The 17,753-nt window shown below is 45.3% G+C and overlaps 1 protein-coding gene across 1 annotated transcript; it reads right to left on the reverse strand.

Annotated features, from left to right (window-relative positions):
- Positions 1–7,514: 7,514 nt before the first annotated feature.
- On the reverse strand, positions 7,515–14,551 carry hs3st3l (heparan sulfate (glucosamine) 3-O-sulfotransferase 3-like). The gene is made up of 3 exons (XM_037462796.2): positions 13,961–14,551; positions 9,817–10,046; positions 7,515–9,043 (listed from the first exon to the last, which is right to left on the reverse strand). The coding sequence occupies exons 1-3, from the start codon at positions 14,434–14,436 to the stop codon at positions 8,655–8,657; spliced, it is 1,095 nt and encodes a 364-aa protein (XP_037318693.2). The 5' UTR covers positions 14,437–14,551; the 3' UTR covers positions 7,515–8,654.
- Between the last annotated feature and the right edge of the window lie 3,202 nt (positions 14,552–17,753).

Here is a 17,753-nt window from a genome sequence, read left to right on the forward strand (position 1 = left end):
GCATCCAGCCTCAAGTTTTAACATTACATCATGACAGGGTGTTAATGTGTACAGTAGTTATGACATAATGTAATGGTAAAATATGTTAGTCTTATTCCAAACGAGTGATTATTGTCTGTATTGAAGTAATGTGACAAGAAAAGGGAGATCCAAAAGTTGTCTTTTGCAGCTGTGTAAAGGAGGACAGTCTCAAACAAAGTAACTCTGTGAATCCCATCTTAACCTTGGTTCCCTATCAGGGAACTCAAGCTGCGTGAAAACGTTGTGGGAACGCCCTTGCCTGACCGCGTCATGAAGCACGTGTGAAATCCGTCCCGGCGTCGCGTATATAACCCGCGTACTTCACTCTACTCATCCGTGGCTGAGGCTAAACGGTACGCTTACGGGAGCATGCCGGTCGCGGAAGAGGTACTGGCGAGTCATTTATCTCCCGCGGCTGCGCCGTTTAGGACACCGGCATTGCCCACCAAGCCTTTGAGGACTACCTCTACGGTGGTGGGCAAAGCTTATTCGGCGGCAAGGCAGGCTGCTTCCTGCCTGTTGTGTGTGAAAACAACACAGGAATCAGGAGACTGTAACGTTTCTGTTGTTTACTTCAACTCATCTTAACTTAGGCGCCAACCGGAAACATGTCATCGTCCTATCAAAGTAAAGGCATGATATCAACGTATGGCATGCTGTAAAACCCTGTCGTGGAGACATAACATTCCCCCCCCCCTCTCCAGGAGAGATCTAACTCGCATCCCTGAGTGAAATATAAAACAAATAACACATTACATGAATGAAGAATCCATATTAGGTATCGTTCAGAATACATTGTTAATGACTTCAGTCCATATCATTACAGGACTATTTTCAACTTTTAAGTGCCTTAGAACCCTGGACTGAAATAACTGGAACGGTGTGGATGAGGTTGAACCTGCAAAATACAATGCAATGGTCAGCGTAGGGATAATCTGTAACATAGTCCCTGAGGTAGCTCGGTTTGGTGCGGGCGCGGACTGGTCGTGCTGCAGGATTTACTGAGCCTCCAGAGTCCGGATCAGGGTCTCGGCTGGCTTCCAGGTCTGCCGCGGTAGGTTGGCCCACTTTGCGCAGGCGGCGTGCATGCCACCGCGTTCCATCTGAAAGGCGAAAGGTGGCAGGTCCCAGTTGCTCAGTCACCTGAAGAGGCGCTGACCAGAACGATAAGAGCTTATGGCCCCGTGTGGGCCTCCGGACCCAGTCTAAAACGGTGCAAGCTGGGTGTTTGGCCCTGTGGGACCGGTCAAAGCGGTTTAGTTGCCTGCTGTCGTGCTGCGACTCGGTCGCGTAGCTGATCTGTTGTTTCTCGCTGGGCCCCCTGTGACGTCAGGCGAGCGGGAACACGCAGGCGGTCCAGGGGTAGTGACAGCTCGTGCCCCAACATCAGATGGGCTGGTGAGCGGTCTGTTGTGGTGTGTTGAGCAGCTCGGTAGTGCAGCAGGGTCCGCCGGAGTGCTGTTGAGAATTGAAACCCCTCTGCTAAGTGGGCTCTGAGACCATTTTTCAGCATCTGGTTCATGCGTTCCACACCCCCATTCGCTTGAGGGTTATAGAAGGCTGTGCGTATGTGTCTGATTCCCCGCTCACTCAGAAAAGTTGTGAACTCCCCAGAGGTGAATTGCGGCCCATTGTCTGTGGTGATCGTCGTGGGCATGCCCCAACGAGCAAAAAGCGCCTCCAGAAAGTCGATGACCGCCTGTGTGGTGACCGACCCTGTAGAGACTGCCTCGGGCCACTTAGAGTGCAGGTCGTAGGCCACGATGAGGAATCGTTGGTGATGCGGGACGCCACGGAGCTCACCACAAATGTCCATTTGGATGTGCTCCCAATGCCCAGCTGGCCACTGCAGTGGCTGAAGGGGAGGAGCTGGAGAGGGGCCAGTCTTTCCACTCACCAAGCAGGCTGTGCAGTCTCTTACCATAGCCCCCACATCTCCATCTATTCCTGGCCACCAGACCACTTTCCGGCAGCGCTGCTTGACCTTGACAATGCCCAGGTGACCTTCATGAGCCATGGACAGGACACGTGCCTGTAAGGCTGTGCGATGGCCCCTTGCAACGCAATGGTCGTAACCCCTTTAAACCGGTGGAAAGGCACCAGACTGTCTGGTAGGCCAGAGGCTGGAGGCCACCCGGAGTGGATGAATGCGCGAAGCTGTGAGAGCACTGGGTCCTGTTCGGAGGCCTGTTGCAGTTCCTGAAGGGACACTATTGCCTCGAGGGGGGAGTGGAAGAGCTGAATGAGGTCCAGGTCGGTGTAGTCTGGAGTCGGGTCCCCAGCTAACGGTGGCGTGGTGCGTGATAGTAAGTCTGCCACCACATTCTCACATTCACATTCAGTCCCGGTGTGAACTGCAGCGTGAAGTTGTACTGGTGAAGTCTCTCATACCACCAGTGGATGCGCAGAGGCCTGTGCCCGGAACCAGATGTGGCGAGCAGCGCTTTAAGCGATTGGTGGTCCGTGCGTAATGTGAATGAACGGCCGTACACATACATGAGCTGGGCCTTCAGCTGCACGACCGCATCTTCGCAGGCAGGGGTCCATGCCCATTGGGCGTCTTTTTCGAGGAGCAACCTGAGAGGGGCAGTGGTGGACGAATACTGGGGAAGAAAACACAAGTAATAGGCGGTCATGCCCAAAAAGGAGGCAATTTGGGCAGGGCTGGAGGGCATGGGGAGCAGTTGAATAGCCTCCACGTTAGAATGAAGTGGACTGAGGCCTTCCGCGGTCAGACAAAACCCCACAAACTCCAACTCGGACGCAGAGAAAATACATTTCTGCCCATTCAGTGTGAGGGCATGGGAGGCCAGTGTGTCGAGCACCCGTGTGAGCCGTTGGTCGTGGATGGCAGGCGTTGATCCGTGCACCACTATGTCGTCCAGGAATATCACCACCCCTGGTATGCCCGCGAAGATGGTGGACATTATTTTCTGGAAGCAGCTAGAGGCGGAGAGTAGACCAAACTGTACCCTGGTGTAGCGGAAGACGCCTGTGTGTGTGACAAAAGCAGTGAGGTTACGGCTTTCTGGGTGCAGAGGTACCTGCAGGTAGCCATGGCGGAGGTCGAGCTTAGAAAAGACCTTGGAGCCGTAAAACTGAAAAGTCAGTTCCTCTGCCGTGGGCAGCGGGTATTTGTCGGGCACAACAGCCTTGTTCACCGCCCTCAGGTCCACACACACCCGCAAACCACCTGACTTCGCAATGACCAAATTAGAGATCCAGGGCGAGGCGTTGACTGGTTCAATGATGCCGATTTCCAACAGCTTTGTCAGCTCTGCTGTGACGTCGTCGTGTAGTGCCAGGGGAATGTGGCGGAGAGGTTGTATGACCGGGTGGACGTCCTTGTGAAGAGAGGTTGATGGGTGAAAGTTGAGATGCAGCCTAGGCCCGAAAAGAATGCTGGCCATTGCTGTTCCCATGATGAGCTGACGTGGAGAATCGTTGCTCCACAGCTGTCCATGAACGTGAAACCCAAGCTGGTGATGAGTTCCAGCCCCATGAGGTTAGCTCCATGCCGCGCCACTTGGAAGGTGAAGGTAGCCAAGGATTTGTTGCCATGGGGCACCGAACAGCTGAGAGAGGCCACTAAGTCGATCTTTCAATTACCATATCCATGGAGAACAGCCGAAGGCGCCTGCAGCGCGATGTGGGGCAGGAAGCGCTTGACTGTGGACCAGTTGAGAAGAGATAAAGCCACTCCGGTATCCAGCAGTAATGGTACACAGACCCCATCTAGATCCACTGTGCACGTCTTGAAGGACACACGTGCAGAGCTGACCGAGTGTATGGGTGTTGGGGCTGACGAGCTTGCCCCAGCCTGTCGTGGGCCTGTCCGTGGGCCGACCGCAGCCGGTGCAGAGCGACAGACTTTAGCGAAGTGGTTGTCTTTCCCGCAGCACTGGCATACTTGTCCCCTGGCCGGGCATGTTGGGGCTCTGCTCATATGCGTAGAGGAGCCACAGTTGCCACACCTTTGACGTGGCTGGCTACGTGTGCGTGCTGTGTAGTTAATTCCTGGTTCCGTGTCGCATGATGCAGGGCTAAGTGCGCGCTCGGGATCCTCCACATGCTGTGTTAAGGCGGGCTGAGAGAAACCGCGGGGAGCTAGTTGTGACGATTTGTAAGGCTATTTCCAGCGCCGTTTTAAGAGTTAAATCATCCGGTGACATAATCAACTTTTCGCGAATTTTCGGGTGGGTTTCATGTTCTCAATATGCGTTCTTCTCTGGACTTTTGTTCTCGTGGACTCATGAAACGTCATCAGTCGCAGCCCGAGTACTGTTCCAATTCTAAAGTCCGCATCTGGCCGAAAACGGTCATAATACCCGGATGTGACTCGCCCCGCCCATTTTACCGGGATGCATCGGAGCAGGCTCGTCTGTTCTTGTGAGAGCCAAATATCCCAGAATGCATCCCAGAATGTGGCCAGGGCCACTGTCCCACGAAATACTTCCTGGTTCCGGTGCTGGATGGGTAATGTAGTCAATCGTTTTACAATGGTAATGGATTGCTATGCCCAGCGTCGCTATTTAAAACTACACTCGTTGTATTCACTTTAGACTAGTGGTTTGGGCCTATTAGTTTAATGTGTAACATTGATGTGCATTTCTGTGTTTAGAGATATGTGGTTGTCATTCAGTTTAAACACTAAGTATATTATATTTATAATATTAAATACTGACTATATTGAAATTTATATTCTATTATGTTCAGAATTGATGGTATATTTTGTATGTGGCTAATATTGTTGTTTAGCCTTTCTATTTATACAGGTTTATAACCTATTTGTGGACTAATCAGCTGTTTGTGTAAAATCAATCAGTTTAAATAAAAAAACACAACGAATCATAACGTGTCCTCTCCTAATGCCCCGTTCGATGGAGAGATTCTTAAAGAACCGAACAAAAGGCATAAAACAGACATAATGTAAGAATGCAACAGTTGACAGTGTTGTCATCCACCTATTACATCAGGATCGGACAAGTATCTAAAAAGGTTTACAACCTAATGTGTTCAAACTTTTTATAACGTTGAAAGCTTTTTGCTGAAGGAGAAAAGGCATAAAATGGACAACATGGAAGAATGCATCAGTTGAGTGTTTTCCTTAACCTTTTACGTCAGGAATGGACAAAGATTAGTTTCATGTTGCTATTATGGTATCTAGATTAAAACCTAATGTTTTCAAACTAAGTTTTGACCTTTTTTTCACGTTTAAATATTTTTGCTAAGGGAGAAAAGGCATAAAACGGACAACATGGTAGAATGCATCAGTTGATAGTGTTTTCCTCAACCGTTTACGTCAGGAATGGACAAAGATTAGTTTAATGTTGCTATTATGGTATCTAAATAGATTTAAAACCTGATGTTTTCAAACTAAGTTTTGACATTTTTATCACTTTTAAAGCATTTTGCTGAAGACATACAACGGCCAACATGATGGAATGCATCAGTTGACAGTTGTCACGGTTTGGTCTCTCTTCCTGTTTTAGTTTGAAGTTTCATGTTCTTTGTGGTCCTGGGTTAACTTCACTTCCTGCCTTGTCCTGTGATTGTCTGAGTGTTTCCACCTGTTTCCCATCACCTGCACCTTCCTTGTGTATTTAAGCCCCGTGTGCCTGTGGTCCCCGGTCGCGTCATTGATCCCTGTCAGACTTACGTTGGAGCACGCTTTGTGAGTACTAATAAAGAACACTTATTTGTAAGAACCCTGCGCCTGAGTCCTTAAACCCTGTCGGCCTGCACCAGCGCCCTTGCCTCGTGACAATAGTGTCTAAAAAGGCTTACAACCTGATGAGTTCTAAGTTTTGACCTTTTAATCACGTTTAAATCTTTTTGCTGAAGACATACAACGGCCAACATGATGAAATGCATCAGTAGACAGTGTCTAAAAAGGCTTACAACCTGATGAGTTCTAAGTTTTGACCTTTTTATCACGTTTAAATTAGGGCTGTCAAATGATTAAAAATTGTAATCATTAGAATTTTCAGTGGATTAATCACTATTTGCAATTACACCCTAATCCTAACCATTTTTTCTTTCTGAAATGCATACTAAAGAGAAATAACAGGACACAGATACATTATCATCATTATTTTTTTTTTACATAAATACAGTTTATTGATATTTGACTTGGTTTAATTCATTCCAGAAAATAATCAAATCAATGTTATTTGATAAGTTACAGACTGATTTCCCTGCATCGCTCTAGAAGGGTCTCGAGCCTCTGCAGTTTATCCCACTCTGCTGCGGTCGGCAAAACAAGTTTGTGCTGCTGATGGTCCAAGGCTGCGATGACCAGACATGTCAACCCTCCCAATATTTCCCGGACCAACCTTTCTCCCGAATTTCTCCCGGTTTCCACCCGAACAACAATATTGCTCCACCATCCGTCACTGGGCGCGCCGTTTCAGACCGAACAATAATAAAAGTTACACCTTGAAGTCGAGCGCAGCGCTTAGACGATGAGACTGGCGCTGCAAAGAAAACCGCTAGCACCCCCCCCCAGTTGACCGCTAGCACCCCCCCCTGAATAATTTGTCATACTGCGCATGCGTGAAATGTGTTAAAAAAATTGATGTAATTAACAACAAACAACTAATTAATGTCGTTAACGTGCTATTTTTGACAGCCCTAGTTTAAATCTTCCAACAACATGGAAGAATGAATCAGTTGAGTGTTTTCCTCAACCTTTTACGTCAGGAATGGACAAAGATTAGTTTCATGTTGCTATTATGGTATCTAGATTAAAAGATGTTGTTTCAAACTAAAATTTGACCTTTTTATAACGTTTTAAGCTTGTTGCTGAAGGAGAAAAGGCATACAACGGACAACATGGATGAATGGATCAGTTGATATTGTCTAAATAGGTTTACAACCTGTTGTTTTCAAACTACAGGTCTACCTATTTATCACTTTTAAAGTATTTTGCTGAAGAAGAAAAATCCCCAAATCTTACACTTTTTGTTTAACTCCAGAAATTTGCTGTGTGCTCTCTCCTCTAAAAGTTGAGAAATAAAGACCAGAGTATAGTGTTGTTTCCAGCATCATTCAATTTCACCCGCTTTCACAAACAACAAGCTTCATGACTCAAGAAGTATTTTCTCAAAAAACGTTTTATTTTTTATGGTTAGCAAGTTTTTTGAAAACAGACAACCCTGTAACCCTAGGACATACAGTAACCCAGTAAAGAGCCTGAAAGTTTTTGTTGTCATGTTTACCTCTTATTTTGGTTTTTCATTAGTAGGCCCTTTACTTCACTTTGCGTACAGCTGAGGGCAAAATACATTTTCAATAGGCTGAGACAAGTGATCCACACCATTTCACCTACATCCATTGTTGCACATTCAATAATAAACGATACAATACATTTAAGATCATATATATTGTCATATATATTGTCTCTTACTTCTTACTTCTCGCAACAATAAATTTGTCTTCCATTTTTACTTTATATATATATATACATAATTCAGGAATGGGGGGGGGGGGGGGGTGCTTCCGCGTTGGGGGGGGTCGCGACCCACCAGTTGAGAAACACTGGTCTAGAGCAGTGTCATTATTTTGTCATTGACGTCAGCCGTCCCTTGGGAAGTCCTTCAGCTCGGGGCCCTAGGCTATTGCCTGGGTTGCCTGCCCCGTTGAGGCGTCTCTGCTAGTATAATCAGCTGTAGTACTAATACTATTAGTCATATTAGTATTTGTAGTAACATCAGTAGTAGTTGTAGTATTAATAGCAATATAAATAATAGTATTGAGAGTAAAAATCAACGTGTACCTTCTGGTTTTTCTTAAAAATATGTCACCAGGTTTATATTGGAGCCTACGGGGCTTGAGACAGACTTTGTCTCACTCTCGGGCTCCTCAGGACAAAAGTAAGTAACTGTGGAATTCCATACCCATATGAGTCCAACCAGCACAAGCACGGCATGGTTTTGATCCAAAAATGAAGCCTGAAAAGTGAATATTGTAGCCGTGAGGGCCAAAGTGCCTCTTTTTTTTACTGAAATCTGATGCTTCCCTCACTCTAAATTTCCGGAACATTCCAAAGCTGCCCTCTAGCTCACTACATAGAAACCTATGTAAAACTCAGAAGAGGACTGAAATACTAATGAAATATAATTAGTGATTTAAGGGATTAACAATTACCCTCACATTCTTACGAAGTGAGAGTTAAGAACCAAGTAATACAATGTTATAATTTCTGAAACAGGAAAGTCTGGTTTTATTCTGCAAATACAGCCTACTATCTAGAGCAGTGTTTCTCATCTTGTCTGGCTGCGGGACCCACCAGCACAACTTAATCATGAACCCAAATTGTCAAGGGGTGCGGCACCATCATTTTCCGAGGTATCGTTCGCACTTTCTCAACGAACAGCCCCACCCTTTCAAGGCTCGCATAGGTGGCCCACTCCTCGCGCAACAGCCTTCTCCGCTACCGTAGAGCAAACAAACAATACCATTAAAGTCCATATTTTATATTTATAAATAAAATAGCCCTGCTGTCTTTCAAACCATTGAACAATATGAATGGATATTATAGATTTTTCTCAACTGAAATTCCCACTGCTGACTCTGTTCTTAAAATCATCTGCACTTCATAATGAAGTTCCAGTTTCGGCACAATTACAGCATCACTGCCATCCAAAGTCCTGGCCCACCATCTGATAGAATCGCTGGTTATACGGCTTGTAGAAAACCCTCAGTCTCTGCATTGCCTCAGCGTTGATGGAGGCATGAGTCCTCCCCTTTGTTTTCCCCAGGCAGTGAGGTTTACTGCTCCCCTCTGGCTTCTTCAGGCAGGGGAAGCCTTTTGTTTTATTGAAGTAGAAGTGTTTGTCTGTGACAATCTTCTCGACCCCCAGAAAGTCCTGGACCTTTCCCAGTTCTTGTGCTGGGTCAGATATGAGCCTTTCACCGCTGACAAGATGGATTTGAGTCTTCGGAAACCAAGACAACCAGTGCTCCAGGTGCTGGGCGTACAGGCCAATCCAGAGTGGGCTCCACAGAGAGTCAATCTGACCTAAAAACAAGAAAGAGATCAACGAAGATTCGTGGTTGATATAGCACTGACACTGAAGACATCTCTCCAACATGATAAACCGCAATACAGTTAAACAGTAGTTCCCAAACTTTTCTGTCTCCTTTGAGGATATAGTGTAGATTTGAATTTACTTTTCACTTAACAGTTACTTATATTGTGTAAATATATTTTCAAGGTTATTTAGTTCAAATTGAAAAGTTGGGAACAGCGCAAAAACAAAAAATGTATTTTTTGCTGTCTTTCAAATGCTGCGTGTCTCGCCATCTCCCTCTATCTCAGGGGTGTCAAACAAATTTTAGGGTTTGGTCAGACACTGCCCACTATAAAGTGGGTCAGACCACTAAAATCATAAAGGGGGTAGGGGTTACACCCCCACTCGGGAAGTACGCCCAAATAATAATACGAGCAGTAGCGGTGACCAAACAGAACAACCTAACCAGGGCCATTCTGGGGGGCTTTTAGATTTCAAACACAAACCATGTCAAGCCATCCAAATGCTGTATCCACATCTCATCCACACTGACACTGTCATAAATCATACCCCCTGAGGCTATATTTTGGAAGTTATTGTGTAGTCAGTGGATATCTTCGATGTGCTGCTCTTTTTTAGATTCAAAATAGCAACTAGAGATGCAAGACATAAGTTTGAGTTGAGAAACAAAATGTACCAGCCCAATGGTATTACTCAACAACTAAGTTTGTCTTTACTCATGAAGTGTTGCATTATGATGTCTGAGCACCAGGATCTGAACCTGTAGTGCAGTTCTTGAAGGCCAAGCTCTCAAAGGGAGCGATGTCGGGGGTCTTGGAGATGATCTGTGTGTAGTCGGAAATGGCTCTGGACACGGGATCACGGACGACCACAATCAGTTTTACATCCCGTGACATGGCATGGACTCGTGCTGGCGTTTCATAGGTAACAAAGTAACGAGGCGTCTTCTCCATAACAATCTGACCGTCTAGGGCTTTGGGCATCATACTTCTGAAAGTAAAAGGGAAAAAGTAGTTAAGATAAAAATATAGACGGATTGAAATAACCAATATAGATGGTAGAGGTGGTAGAGGAAAAAATGGAATTGAGAAAAAACGATTATGTAATTAAACTGTGCATCTATATGTTTGGGAGGAAATGACAAACATAGTCATAAATTACGAAGCACTGAAATATCTTGGGAATTAAAGTTCACAGTTAAAGTGAGTAAAGTTAATGAGAGTTTACATTCATACCATGATGCTGAACCTTATTGTTTTTAGGGTTTCGTCCATATTAAAGCAATAAAGGTACTACAGGCTGTACTTCATTGTCAATAATGTCACAGTTCAGGGGTGTTGTTAGACCCGAAGCAAACACAAATTTCTATTATGTGTGTCTTGCTGTGCTCACCTCTAACTCCTGAACAGTAGCCCAGCAGGTTGGAATCATTAGAGACAATGACTCCAGAGGGCACACAGGACTAGCCTAGGGACTCAAGGACTTCTGTCCAAACTGACCAAAAAGACGCATTCTCAGCATCATGGTTAAACCCATACCATTTGTTTCAAAACAGTTGTATTATGGCACGTTTGTTTATTGATTCACTCAGACAGACACCTACAGGGCAAGAAGGACTACATCAGTTAAGAACTGAGAAGGCTTTCTGGCAAAAACTAAAGTCACTGAGCTGCAAGGAAGAATATCCACGCTCCGGGATGCAGGAAGCGGAGCAACTAAAAGGACGGAACAACAAAGTGGTTGCACAATGCGGCTGCCACTCCTCCAGTCACAGTTGCTGAGCTAAGCCTCCACTCCATTCAGCCCCAAACCCTGGTCTGTAGTCAGTGCTCGGAACAGCTTGAGATGGTCACGGTTGGGGTTTATCACTTAATTTTGTATTTTCCAGCATCATGTGTTCCTGGGTTAACTCCACATCCTGGTCTGGTTTACCCTCCTCTGATTGTCTCCCATGTCCCTGATGGTTTTCCTCCCCTAAACCAGGGGTAAAAATGACAGAAAGACAAGCAGTGGCTGGTTGAACTCTTAATTTCTTTTAGTACTTTGTTCTAGCTGGACTTTTAATATAATTGTAGTTATTTATGGGTTTTAGTTAATAACAAAATCCTCCTTTTAACCACGGTTTTATGTCTCGTGATCCATAAAAACTTATGGCTATAATAATTAAGGCTGAGAGGTAAAATAAGCTCACAGACACATTGACTCCGGAAAGTTAGAATAAACTTCCGACATAGAATAAATTCTGCGTTGTGGATCATAACATTGGCTCTAAAAGGTTAGTATAAACTTTCAGAACATAGTTGTCTTGATACGGTGGAACGTTCCGAGCATGCTGTGAGGAAGTTGTTGGGGAAAAAAGTTTAGCAGTGTAGTTTAACAGTGTCACTGATGCAGATATTGAGATAGAAGAAGGAAGAACTAGAAGATAAATTTAAATAAAAGGCTGGCTTATTGGAGAAGCGTAAAATCTGGAAACAAATCAAAGAACATTGTTCTGCGTGGTTTTTGTGGTGGATAAAAAGTATAATGGAGAAGGTAAAGTATTTGGTCGAGGCAGAAGAACGGGGGAAAACACAATTGACATATGGGGAATCGCCAGACCTGGGGAAATGGGATAAAGAAGGGTTCTTCGTCGGCACAGAATGAGGTTGCATGTGAAGGGGAGATGGTATTAATCCATCCAGAGATAAGTCTCTAGGGACTATGCCCTAAAACAAACAGGAAGTCAGTTATAATTTTTTTTTTGTGAATATTCCCTCTATTTTTGCAATTCCTAGCCCCTGGAAGTTTTCGACGAAGCAGCACCGGCACCCTGTTTGACCTAAAAGTACGGTGATTTTTGAACAAATGTAGTACAGGGAGACTTAAAGAAGTCTCTGGGGACCATGCTGTAAAACAAACAGGAAGTCAGTTATAATTTTTTTGGTGTGTATATTCCCTCTATTTTTGCACTTCACATTTATTGCAACAAAAACTACATTGACAAATGAAAAATGATTCAATTAAATTGACTACGAAAACTCTTAGTCTTAATATGATATCAACCTAAAGAATTAAACAATAACATTTAAGAATCAATAGCTAAATGACTGCAAATAGCTCCCACAGATTGCATTCCTTGCCTTGACTGAAAAGAGGTGATCCAACATATTTGAGTGACGTTTTTTATTGTGCAATTGCATGAAAGCCAGTGGCCTAGATGTTAGCTCCATGCTTAGTTACCTATAGACTCGGGTATGATTCCTGGCAGACCAATAAAGTTTTTCTTTGTGTCCGGCTGACTGCTGCTCCCCCGACACGCAAGGCCCGTTCAACGCTGCTAGCAGAAATGATCCACTTGATCACAGCTCTGCTCTCTTCAATCCATGTTGTCATACAGCTTGTGTAGTTCACAAATTTGTATTTCTTGATGGAGCAGAAGATGTGTGATTAGCTACTGTTCTTTGCCTTGACTGAACAGAGGTGATCCTACATATTTTATTGATTTTTTGAGAATCTTTCAACAGCAATGCAAGTAGCCCAGTGGTAAGGTGTTCTGGTTACAAAGTCAGCAACTGTGGCTCAATTCTTTTTTTGTGATTACCTGAGTATCTTCGTGATTCTTTGTGGCAAGGAGGCTAATGGTTTGAGCAAACTCTAGGCAGTGGTCCTTTGCTTTGTTTTTGATCACAGTATTTGCCGAGAGGGAGCCCTCACTTAAATATGAAATCAGAAAGGTGTGTACACGAGTTAATACATACTATATAGCATAGGATGCGCATGGAGTTACATTACATTAAGCTGACGCTTTTATCCAAAAGCCAGCAACTTACATTGCATTATAACCCATGCGTTACATTCTGCCTGGGGAGCAATTCGGGGTTAGATGTCTTGCTCAAGGACACTTCGCCATGGCACATGGGGCAGCCAGGATTCGAACCACCAACCTTGCAGCTCGCAGTGCATCACACTACTCCATGCGCCACCATCGCCCAGAGTTACACCACAAGGACACCAATATTTGGTCTGTGATCATGTTTTATGTTCTCTCGTAACAAAGGAGTTCATTAACCCTAACCTGTTATCTTCAATGTTTCTGTTTGTGCAAGCAATAGGCAGCCAAACGTTTCTCTAACAGATGGCATATTCCGGCTGTGTTCTATTTATCATGAGGTGGTGTGAACAGAGCATTAACTTAAAGTGCCATAAAGTGACTTGGGGTCAGAGGTTAGTTGACTGAACTTGAGTTGATGTCAAGTGGCTCAACAGTGAGTTCCATCTAGACCGAGAGAGACATGACGATAGGGTGTCACAAACAGCTAACATGCTGCAAATGCTGATAGAAAAGAAATGCTAAAGGGGATTCTCTCTGTTTACATTCCACAGCTTTGACATGGTGGTGTGTTGTTCTGTTTGTGTGCATGTTCATGTCAATTTAAAAGACCATCCACTAAGAATAAAGATATATTCCCAAATTATCCTTAAGCAGTTTGAGCAAGTTGAATCTGATATCCCTGTATTTCAATTATTATTATTGTGCATCACGTGTGTTCAGAGTACTTCCAAACAGAATTGCTTAAGAACAAAGCCACATGATACCATTAACATCTGGCTTGACCCCTGCAGAGCTTATTACTCTTTTAACCTGTGAGAACCCCGCACGCGCACACACACACACACACACACACACACATACCTTGTACAGATACAGGCTGTATCCCTAAGACTGTCACCTACATATATCTTTGTGAATATGTTTGGGTAAGTAGACCACACAAAGTTGAAACATTCATTCATTCACAAACACACAGAGAGCAGGACCCAAATACAATCAGAAACAGTGAGATTTTAAAGGAAAGCTTAAAATCTCACTGATAGACGTCTCTTTGAAATATTCATATCGAATATTCGCAATGTGTGCTTACCTGTACCAGTCTAGCCCCCGTGAGTAATGCCGGTCGAAGAAGTGCGGCTCCGAACCCACGGCACGCACGTCCGGATGGAGCCGCAGAAACTCTAGTAGAGCCCGAGTGCCTCCCTTTTTAACCCCTATGATCAGAGCCTGCGGTAACCTTCTAGTAGCTGTCAATTCTTTCCCTGAGCTGTTCGCCTCCAACCCGGGACGACCGTTGAACTCCCCTTTGCTAGCAGTGGTAGCAATGTCCTTGACAATGCTTGCTCGGTTTCTCTCGTACGGCCATCCTGACCCTGACACAAGAAACTTGTGTGTGGGTGCCTTAATCCCAGAGTTTTCTGTCAACTCTGACTCATAGCATCCGGTGAGGAGATAAACCAAGGAGAAGCAGAGGATGCTCAGAGAGGACGCGATTGTGAGCCGATGGAAGAGCTGCCGCAAGTCCACGCTCAAATAGTGATGATGCTGGTGGTGGAAAGTTGCCATCCCTCAGAGAACCATGTGGGATAAAGTGCCATTCTACTATCAATTTGACTTACATCCTTTCTTACTTTAACGTCATTAACACAACAGTGTCTCTTCCATCGAGCTCTGCTCCTTTCGAACTCCAGTTGACTGGTCAGCCTAGGTAGAGCTGAACTATTTAATTCTCTCTCTCTCTCTCTCTCTCTCTCTCTCTCTCTCTCTCTCTCTCTTTCTCTCTCTCTAATTAGCTTAGCTGTCAGACAGAATTAGACTATGTAGTGCAGTTGCACATAGTCTGCTGATCCTGACCGAAAGAAAAGTCTGTGTGAACCCACTTAATACAGAAATGTATATGATCTGAGAATCATACAAACACTAGGTTCCAAAACATATATAGATATACATACACACACACACACACACACAAAATTGCAAGTTCTAGTCTGTTCGAAGCATTGCTGCATACATTACCATTTTGGCATTCTTGATTGACAAAGGGAGATCATTTGTGAAAAAAGAAAAAAGTAAAGGGCCTAAGCAACTTCCTTGTTGAACCCAACAACTAACATCTCTAAAGTCAGAAGAAATACCATTTATAAAACACACATTGCCATCTCTCAGAGAAATAACTAACTATTCAAGAGCGGGCCATATAACGAAAAAAAATAGCTGTTTTTGATTCAAGATGGCATAAAATTGGCATCCAAATTGGCAGAGAGGTGTTTTGTGGTGCAGACTCTTAGGGAGTTGTGCAATGTTTGCGTTTATCATTGCAGAGTGCTGAGCTGAAGTCATTAGTCCTCCCCCTCATCCAGATGTGCATAAGCACACGCATTTTCTTGCATACACACATTCACTCACATACGCAAGTAAGTACTGGCCTCATATTCCATTTGGCTTTCCGTTGTGATTATCCCATGGCAGATGTGACTCGTGCCATAAAGACAGTTGCAATAAACTAGAGATTACAGCCCATTTCAACAACAGAAGATTGTGTGTTTTGTCTGTCATACTTGTAATAACTAAAAAAATATTCAATCTTGCATATGGCCTTCTGTATACCTGTAAATAGAAGTGGGCATCATGTTGAATGTGGTTAGCCTGTCCCCACTTCGAAAAACAGTCAAGCCAGTCCCCTTGTTGTTTTGCGGTACCTGGATAAGCGGTATGATGTGTAAGAACTAACTTCAAAATACAGCTTTGACACTGAATGACAGGCCGTTTACTGTATTTTCATTCAGTTCGTCAGCCAGTCTTTCACTTTGTCAATAGTAAGAACATTCTTTTAACATTTTTTGGTGATTTAATCTGGCTCAATTAATTGGTAGAATGTATTATGTTGTTAAATCAAAACAGAATATAGTAGTATTTGTTAAAAAAGGGGTGTTTTGTTTATGTTCATGGGGAGTGGAGGAACCAGGGGATCGGGGCAAGAGAGATGCAGGGTTTTGGAAATAAACAGTTACAGTTTTGAAACAGTTCTTCCTCACGCCTTGTGTGTATTAAAGCAATAAGGTACAAAAGGCTGTACTTTATCGTCCAACAATGTAACACACCCGTCGCTAATATCAACTAACGGTCACGCAAAATCTAACCTGTTTATTAATTGATAAAAAAGTCACTATTAGGGTTAGGTTGGAAAACGAACACCAGCACACAGAATATCTGTTAATGCAATCAGGGATAGAGTTTAGTTTACCTATTTCGTCAAAATGAATGAAAGTTGTTGGAATGAAGCATGAGTGACGAATGCTTACGAATGTAACCTTAGTTCCCTGAAGGGAACGAGACGCTGCGTGGAAACGCTGTGGGAACGCCTCTGCGTGACCGCCTCTGCGTGACAGCGTCATGAAGCACGTGTGAAATCGAACCAATGCCGAGCTGGTACGTCATAGGCGGGCGACGCCAGGACAAGGAAGCTATAAAGGGACCCGAAGGGCAGGACCATTCATCTCTGAACGGCCGAATCAAGTGCCACGGGCAGTATGGCATCGACACGCAGCGTCTCGTTCCCTTCAGGGAGCTAACGTTATATTCGTAACCGGAGACGTTCCCTCTCAGGGAACTCGAGCTGCGTGGAAACACCAATACCCACTCAGCCATATGAGCAAGTGACCGTAGTGTGAAGTCAGTGCGCACACTCAGACAAGAGCACCTGTGCTCCAGGCGTGGAGTTAAGGTCTAGACAATAAAACCTCACGAACGTGTGGGGAGAGGACCAGCCTGCCGCCATACAAACGTCGTGCAGCGATACTTTACCCGACAAAAGGGCTTTAGAAGCCGCCATAACCCAGGTAAAATGGGCACGGACAGCCAAAGGTGCGGGCTGACCGGCCGATTCGTAAGCAAGTGAGATGGCCTCACCACCCACTTGCTCATCCTCTGCTTAGACACCGGGCCCCCAGTATTGGGTGGTCCCGAAGCATACGAACAGCCTACACAGGGCGGTCCTGTGGACGTACAGGTCTAGGGCACTGACTGGGCAGAGGAGGTTAAGCTTCGCCTGGTCCGACGTCAGGAACGGAGGACAGAACGCCTGCAGCACAATAGGCCCGACTGTAGAGGACGGGGCCTTAGGAATATAGCCGGGGAAAGGTATGCCTTCACTATGCTGGGTGCAAATTCCAAGCACGAGGGGGCCACCGAGAGGGCTTGTATATCTCCAATTCTTTTGAGGGAAGAAATAGCAAGCAGGAAGAAGGTCTTAAGAGCCAGATACTTCACTGCGACCTCTGTGATGGGCTCGAAGGGAGCAGCAGAGAGACCGTCTAGTATGATGGCCAGGTCCCAGGACGGTACTCTAGCGCTGGCTGCTGGCCTCAGGCTCAGGGTGCCACGAAGGAAGCGGGATACCAGTGGGTGTCTCCCCAGAGAACGCCCATCTAGTGGGGCATGAGTTGCCGACAGGGCCGCCACATATACCTTGATAGTAGACGGGGATAAACCTGTGGAGAAACGTTGCTGCAGGAACTCCAGTACTGAACCGACCGGGCAGTTATCTGGGTCTAGCTGTCGTTCCCCACACCAAGTGGCAAAAAGCCTCCACCTACCAGCATAAGCCTTCCTTGTAGCGGGGGCTCTGGAGTGGAGGATGGTGCACCATCGCATCCACCCCAAGCGGGGCGGGATGCGTGAGGTAGAACCACAGAGGACAGTGAGTCGTCTCTCTGGAGGCAAATAGGTCCACCTCGGCACGGCCGAAGTGTCTCCAAAGGAGCTCCACCACCTCAGGGTCTGTCGTCTGCATCTGTCGTGAGAGTGACTCGGCGACAGATCGCTCCTAACACAGGGCCTTGGGATAAAAACCAAGGGTCCCTCCATATTGCCAGGGCCCGCAG

This window comes from Pungitius pungitius, chromosome 21 (assembly GCF_949316345.1).
Source record: "Pungitius pungitius chromosome 21, fPunPun2.1, whole genome shotgun sequence".
Taxonomy (NCBI): domain Eukaryota; kingdom Metazoa; phylum Chordata; class Actinopteri; order Perciformes; family Gasterosteidae; genus Pungitius; species Pungitius pungitius.